Raw genomic sequence first — 8147 nt, 5'->3', positions numbered from 1 at the left:
AAAAAATCTGATTTTAACTGGATAACAAAAATAAATTGGATTCGGATTTTTGTCTGACTTGCATTCTAAGACTTGTAAGTGTGTTTTAAGCAAAAAGGGGATTCATAGTTTTTTTTTCTTTTTGTATTTTCTTGCATTCCAAGACTGGATCGTTATTACCATTCTCAACCACATGCTAAACTTCTTTATGTGCTCTGTATCCAAGCTCAATGTTAAATATGGGTATTATTAGGAAGGTGAGAGCTACTATGAATGAAATGTCTAAAACATGATTCTGACTAACTTTTTTGTTTGGTTTCAATTGCGAAAGATATAATCCCATTTTGTCTTATGTTTTCAAGGGCTTTTGGTTCTTTCGCAAATAGTTAGCAATACAAGTTGATGATGATGTTGTCCCACCAAGAGTGTGTGTCTTTAATCCAGTTACTTTTGTTTGATTTTTAATGAAAGAGTAATCAAACTAAAGTCAAATCTAAGACAACCGGTTTAGACTTTACGGTCTCAAATTCATTTTTTGCTTAGATATGTCATTAGTGTATAACTTTGAAATATATATTTTTTAAAAATCATTATAACTGGTAAAAACTTTATAAATTTCGTGAAATGATGCATTCCGAATAAAATTTATCATGCTAAAAAATATTCTAAAGTTGCATGCTTCTGAAAATAACTAAGCATTTTCTAATTCATCGTCTCCAATGGTAATTCTCTTTCCTTTTCTTTTCTAAAGATAAATAAGGCTGAAATAATAACGTAGGAGAAAAGGCAAACCAAAGTGTTTATAATTTTTAATAATAACAATTAACAAGGTTGAATTTATTAGCAGAGTTCGTGTTTAACACTAACTTTAGGCTCCCATCGTCGCCGGTCACGTGATCAACACCAGTAGACTCGCGACACATCACGTGACCACCCAACCCTCCAAGAAGAACAAAAAAAACAAAAAGGTGACGTCTGACTAAAACGACGGATGGTGGTGGTGGTGGTGAAGTTGGACTTGGTGTGGTTGTCTCATAACCTCCTTCTGTCTTCTCAGCTCCATCACTTTCCGGTGAGAGTTTGAATGCTCAGTCAAAACAAAAGTCGGACTCGAAGCCGGTCTGTATTCCGGTACAAGTCTACCGGATTTAAACCGGACTCCACATGCGTTACACAGCGTCTTAGGCCCGAGTGGTCCTGTCCTCCACTGTGGCGTCTTATCCGATGCACAGTGAGTGCATCTCCTCAACCCTGCTCCTTCCGCGGTCTCCGCTGACGAAGATTGATGTCTTCCTCCTCCGTTGGAGTGTTCTTTCTTAGGCTTGGACCTCCCGGTGACATGAATATTCTGGTCGGGTTCCGACATCGGTGCCCATGTTCCGACCAAAGCAGCTGGAGGTTTTGATCTTTTGCTTGTTGGTTTCCCCGTAAACGAGGTTTCAGTTTTCACGGACGTCATAGTTCCTCCTAGTGGGTTCGCCGGAAAATCAGCAAAGGAGTCGTCCACGAATTGTGAGAGCCACTCCAGGTGAGCTGCGTCATCACTCTACACAAGAAAAAAATATATATCAAAATCCAAGAAAATCAAGAAAATCGAATATCATTTTCAAGATTGGATCATTGGAGAGAGCATACGGGAACGCAGATGTCGTGGAGGAAAGAATGATCGGCGGAGGAAGGGAGATGATGGTGGTAGTTAGGGTTCTGAGGAGGGAAAGAGGAGGAGGACGGAGCCGCGGTGGAAGTGGAAGAAGAGGCGGAGAAGATGTCTTCGTTGGAGAAGTCAAGAAGGTCATCGACTCTAAGTAAGTCTTGTGAAGATAAGCCATAGACGTCCATTGATAGTTATGAATGCGATCTCTATTGCAAACTCCGACTCTGTCTCTCTCACACATACTCTAGAGTCTGTGACTGGTGAGAGTCTTTAATAGGGAGAGATAATGAAAGGGAGAGAGAAGAGAATAGGGCTAGAGAACGTGCAAAGAGAGTGACCATGCACCGTGAGTGACTCGACCCTACTCTTCACATTCATTCTTCTTTAAAAAAAAAATATTTTTCTATATACTTTTGAAAAAAATAGTTAACACTATGCACTTACTGTCTATTAGTATTCAAAAGTTAAGAGTTATTTGAACTTATATATATAAGAGACTATGAGTCAAAAATTTAACTGATCCACGTACGTAGTATGTGAAAAAAACATCTAATACCTAGATCAACGTGAGTTACCACGATTGATACTAGAGTGATTGAACTCTAGTCTAACATGTCACAGAATCAACTCTCAGCTCTTAAGACCATTAAGTTGATTTTGGAAAACCAAGCGTCGAATAATGAACTTTTCACGTTTTTTCTCGTGATTATATAAGCTAACATACGTGTTATAATAAACATTAGGGGTTGCAGCAACTGTTGTGGTGTATATTGTGAAAAGCGTTGATGATTCAAGTGCACTAGTGATTCTACTCGATTTGATTTTGTTTACTTATTATCTGAAAGTTGATGATTTGCTGATGGATATAACTAATTATATAACATCAGAAACACAATCTCATATCTTTAAAAAAAAAAAAAAGAAACACAATCTCATTACTTTTAAGGAATTTACTTTGGTTGAAGTCATTTTCAAAAGCTTCATTTCCTAACTTACTGATAAAAATATTTTAGATTTTAGGAAAAATAGTCAGGAAAAATAGTCAATATATTTACAAATTTTACCAATTACTCTCACTGCCGCATTCTAACCAGAAAACTATATAACTGAAACAACTTTTTCAAACCAAAAATAGTTAAACTAACCTGAGTATATAATTCATGTTTTGTATTTTCCTCTAATTACAAAAATGTTCGCAGCCATCATATATATAGGGGATACGTCTCTTTCATGCTTTTGTACTAATATTATGTACGTATTATGTAGTGGGTCTACCTATTTTCTGTGTTCGTTTTCTTTCAAATAAATGATAACACGCATCCGTATATATATTAAAACTTTGCTCCTTGTGGTTACCAAATCGTTTGTTCTATTTTTTTAATAATTTTTTATAAATATTTACAAATATACAAAATATGAAATATATCTTAATTGATATGCACCTAATTAGATTTGACAATTTGCTCCGCTCATGTGCAATGAAAATCTGCTCCATTGTCCAACTAACAAGGCGTATAAATCAATGTATTTGTTAACTGTGATTTATATAAGCTTAAAATAAAATTAAAGTGATTTCCTCTATTAAATACTATGCTGCTGCAGACGAATAATGTAAGAATATGATTAACCTAAGTTTAGCCCCTCTCTCTTAGTATTTTTCATATAAATGTAGGTATAACACATGCTTTACTGTACATGCCGACAATCTTATATAGTTCTTGGCCTATCCACATGAGTCCTAATTCCCAAAGATAAATAATTTTCACCTTTACGAAAATAAATAAACGAACGAATAAAGGAAAATATCACTGAGCCACGTGGATGCATGTGAGGGCAAAATGTTGTACCAAAAAAAAGAGTTGGATGATGAAATATAGAAAACCAAAACAAACAACCTCATATGAATAATGAATTGAATGTATATCTTAGTAGATATGATCTTTTTGGTGCTTGGAAATGTTGTGTATAAGAGCATGATTAACCTGAAGTTCTTAGGATGTGGTTCTTAGCGGAAGTTAAGAAACTGTTTCTTAACTTTTAACTAAAAAAGGTAAGAACCGGTTCTTAGAGTTCTTATTTAAGAACCGGTTCTTAAATAAGAACTCTAAGAACCGGTTCTTAGCCTTTTTAGTTAAAAGTTAAGAAACAGTTTCTTAACTTCCGCTAAAAACTCCACTCTAAGAATTCTAGGTTAATCATGGTCAAAGTTATACAATATAAGAGCAACTTCAAAGAAAGTATGTTTATGGTATCTAAATTTTAAAAGAAAATAAAAATAAAAAGAAAATAGGAAAGAGAGTCACAAAGTATTTTTTTTTACCAATTTTAAGAACATCTTATTCACCTGTAATGTCATGTGTCTTTCCATCACTAACTTAATCTTTTAAATATAATTAAAATTTAATTATATAATTACATAATGCTATAAAATTATTATTTTGGTGATAAGAAGCTTTATATACTAATGGATGGAGCAGCTCTAACTTCGTCCTGCAAAACGAGAAGTTGAATACAAATTGATTTGCATGCATGAACATGATTATTTAGCCCATATTTTAAGAAGTCTTCACAAAACTAAACGAAAAACTGTGTTGAATCGAAGAGAAGGAGAAAGAAACGGGCCGTGTCGTATGACGTCTTCTAGGGTTTATCACATTATGATTAACTTTGATATAATCTTTCAATAATGTGAAAGCATATTTAATTTTTTTTTTTTAAATTGTTACGACCAAAGTGACTCCCCACAAGGACCCAAACCCCACTGCACATTCAGCAATAACTAAATACGATGGCACGGAACGAGAGGAACCCATATGAGATAGTATTTGTTTCTTTCACTATTTTTAATTGATTTTACACTTACTACCGACAGTGTCTTTTCCAGCTGTCATCTAATTGGCCCAGAAGGTTCACTCTCGTATACGTACGGTACATTTCCATGTTACAATGAATTACTATTTATATCATTGTTTACATCAAAGTAGAACTACATGCAAACATCAAAGTACATCAACGTACGTTAGCAGTGGCACTAATCTTCTCGTTGGTCCCTCTTTCTCAATCAGAGTGTCCTGTTTTTGTCATATATCTGTATTTTAACGAACCAAATTTGACTTACGGATTACATGCTCCCGAGATGTTGTGATCTCGTGACTCTGAAGCTAGTGCTGGGTTCGCGGGTCAACCCGCCCCGACCCGCCCCGCTCCGCCGCGGGTCGAATTATTTTTTCGATTCAAAAACTCGACCCGCATAACCCGCAAACAAAAATTTTTATATCCGCACCCGCCCCGCCAAAACCCGCGGGTAACCTGCCAAATCCGCGGGTAATATTAATTATATTAAAAATAGTTATTTTAATTAAAAATGATTATTTTTCAATTATATAATAATTATTTTATTTAAAAATAATTATTTTTTATTTATATAATAGTTATTTTTTAAAAATACTATTAAAAAATATATTTATAATTAAAATTATACAAATATTTATTGTTTTTATATATTTTACGAAAAATGTTTTTTTTTCAAATTTTTTTTTTTTTTAATTTGCGGGTTGGCGGGTACCCGCGATTCAAATTCGGCTGACCCGCACCCGCCCCGCTCAAAATAATCTCGACCCGCACCCGCACCCGCGATTTAAAATTTTCAAATGGTTCGACCCGCACCCGTCCCGCGACGGGTCAAACGGGGCGGGGCCCGCGGGCAATGATTAAAACAGCTCTATCTGAAGCCAGCAGGTGACCATTACGAACGCTCCTAACTCGCATATATTAATATTACTACACATGTAACCATGAATGTATATTATCTTATACTATAATAAAGTTTTTTTTTTTGCTTATTTTTTTGATTTTTTTTTGTTTTCTTGAATCACGTGAGGGACAGAGAGGCGGTGATCCCAAAGTAAACAGTACGAACACGTGCGTCCTCATGTGCCCAAAAAGACACCGAATATTATTATTATGAGTTTTTCTCAACAACACTCGTTCTTCTTTTGTCAATTGTAGAGGAACAAAATTACGTATATATTTATATAAAAAAGCAGAAACCATCATTTTGTTTTTATAATAATCTTTTCTGACGAATAACATGCAAAACTGATAGACCATATGCTCTTCCTTTATTCCCATAATTTCTAATATTTATCAAATCAGTGTTTACTGCATGCAACCTTTATTTTATCTACAGTGCATATCTATAGTTAACATTCTCAAGAAACACCCAAGAATGGTAGTGTCAATTGGTTTAACGTTTTCAGTCCTAAAGATTTTCTTTTACAGAAAAGCTTTACTACTAAAAAATATTACTCAAATTCACAAAGTTGCTGATCACAACTGAAAAATTTATTGTTTTTTCGAATTTAAAAAGCTAAGCTTAGGGAAGTAATAAAAACGTATTCAATCTATTGATATAAATGATCTGTTACGAAAATTGAAAAGCAAGTTTTATAGGACAAAGATCGCAGTAGTCTGCTGCTCTTGAGTTATTCTCCAACTACAATGATTTATAATCAACAATCCGAAAATGATAGAGAAAGAGAGAGGAAAGTGATTTAACCGGAGGCCGTACCGTTGATATGATTGTGGGCCGTGGAGCCTACTTTCTGCTGAATGCGACAGCGACGATTGGTGGTAGTCTATCCAAAGAAATTGTGTCGGAGCTATTCAATTCCATTCCATAAATAATTAACTCTGTATAACTGCATATATATAGACAAAGTTAAAGTTAAAGTTTTATTTGTCCTTTTCCCGTTATATTTTTCTAGAAATATATGGATCTAACGGCATGTTTATTGTAGGTATTTTAAGTTAGGTCTTTTAGCGTAATATAAGATACGGTCTCTTAGCTTTTAACTAAAAAATTAAGAGACGTCTCTTAAATAAGAGAAATAAGAGGCGTCTCTTAGCTTTTTTAGTTAAAACCTAAGAGACCTGCAATAAATATGCTCTAAGCATTTTCTCTTCTGGAGTTTATTTGGTGTTACTTCTTCCATACCTAAGAGCATGATTATTGGAGGTTTTTTAGCGTGAGGTTCTTAACGGATATTTAAGAGTCGGTTCTTAATTTTTTTAGTTAAAAATTAAGAGACGGTTTCTTAAATTCCGCTAAGAATCCAACGCTAAGAAACCTCCAATAATCATGCTCTGAGAGAAAACCACTGAACTGAAAAATATTTTTAATAACATAGCCCAAAGTTGCGACTTCTTCAAAGTACCGTTACGTAATAAATGTACACAACGAACTGTGTTATTCTTCGGCCAAGGTCTGATAATATATCTTGCAAAACTCTAAACCAAAACCCACCTATATAATTCAGCTCAGAATCATTACGTTTTGACAATCTACTGGGCGTTTAATTTCGTAACTCATTTCTAATGGGTCTCGTTGTTGAATAGCAAAGTATTGTATGTCCACCAGGTGGACAAAGAAGTAGGACTAATATATTAAAAAGGTAGAAGGGCTCAAGACCCAGTAATCTCTTAATGGGTTTTCGACAAATCCCATTAAGCATTTTATGATTCAGTGATTATGTTCTGTGTATGAACCGTATAAATAATGTTAGGACTATGAGAAAAACCAAAAATCATAAATCTAAAGGAACTAATCAGTTGTGTTGGTGGCGTTGTGGGCGTTGACGAGCTGAGTCTGGACTTCGTTAGACAGCACTGTGTTCTTTGTATTCCATCGTGAATTCTCCTTTTCCCTGTCCACAATTTTTATAAATTAACGTTCATGATGATGATGATGATGGTTGTAATTATATTAAAAGTTTCTACATAATATTCATGATAAGATGATGATGGTGAGGGTTGTAGTTATCTGTGTCATGGAGCGGAGAGAAGTGGAATAGCCAAACATGTTGTTCAAAGGCACCTGTTACAATATTTACAAGTTAACATTACAGTTTCAGGATGGAGGAAACCTCGCCATAGCATTTGGGTTTTAGGAAATGGCTTTGACTGAGCTTTTAGACGACGGAAAATAAAAAAATAATAAAAAAGATAATGGTTATTAACTGAAAATGACTATTTATATTTGTCTAAAATGAAGATAATCACGCCCGGTGGGACTCGAACCAACAATCGTTTGATTAGAAGTCAAACGCCTTATCCATTAGGCCACGGGCGCTTTTTGATTTATTACATTATACATATAACAAAAAACAAGATATCAGAGCTAACTAAACACACATTATTCGCCAGATTATAGTGTGATTTAGTTCATAATCACAAAGTTCACAACAATATAGTAGCTTTTTTTTTTCGGTCAACATTCACAACGTTATAGCTAAGAGACTTAATTTTCTTCCTTATCCAAACAGTATCAATGACCTCAAAAATTAAGTTTTGTAAAATGTAAAAATACTATATCACTGGTAGCAAAACTTCCGTCCACAAAAACGAAAAGAGATTATAGCATAAGCAGCAAAGGTTATAGAGAATGTTTTCTATAGAGGGACCATCTCAAGATCATTTTGTTAGCTTTTGGCAGATGATGGAGGTGAAGAGGAAG

General features: G+C 34.5%; 1 protein-coding gene and 1 non-coding gene across 2 annotated transcripts; both read right to left on the bottom strand.

Moving 5' to 3' along the window:
• Nucleotides 1-760: 760 nt before the first annotated feature.
• On the bottom strand, nucleotides 761-2175 carry LOC106395218 (GATA transcription factor 2). The gene is made up of 2 exons (XM_013835729.3): nucleotides 1615-2175; nucleotides 761-1525 (listed from the first exon to the last, which is right to left on the bottom strand). Exons 1-2 carry the CDS (start codon nucleotides 1816-1818, stop codon nucleotides 959-961), a joined length of 771 nt encoding a protein of 256 aa, XP_013691183.2. The 5' UTR covers nucleotides 1819-2175; the 3' UTR covers nucleotides 761-958.
• A 5515-nt stretch (nucleotides 2176-7690) lies between these two features.
• Nucleotides 7691-7763, bottom strand: TRNAR-UCU. The gene has a single exon. It is a non-coding gene; the product is annotated as a tRNA-Arg (tRNA).
• Nucleotides 7764-8147: the final 384 nt, after the last annotated feature.

The sequence above is a fragment of the Brassica napus genome, chromosome C4 (assembly GCF_020379485.1).
Source record: "Brassica napus cultivar Da-Ae chromosome C4, Da-Ae, whole genome shotgun sequence".
NCBI classification, from domain to species: domain Eukaryota; kingdom Viridiplantae; phylum Streptophyta; class Magnoliopsida; order Brassicales; family Brassicaceae; genus Brassica; species Brassica napus.
The sequence above is the reverse complement of the archived record's forward strand: the minus strand, read 5'-3'. Positions and strand labels throughout refer to the sequence as shown.

Coding starts and splice junctions, on each gene's coding strand:
- LOC106395218 (XM_013835729.3), bottom strand. CDS start 1,818: ATGGACGTCTATGGCTTATCTTCACAAGACTTACTTAGAGTCGATGAC. Junction 1,526..1,614: donor TCCACGACATCTGCGTTCCC/GTATGCTCTCTC, acceptor TTTCTTGTGTAG/AGTGATGACGCAGCTCACCT.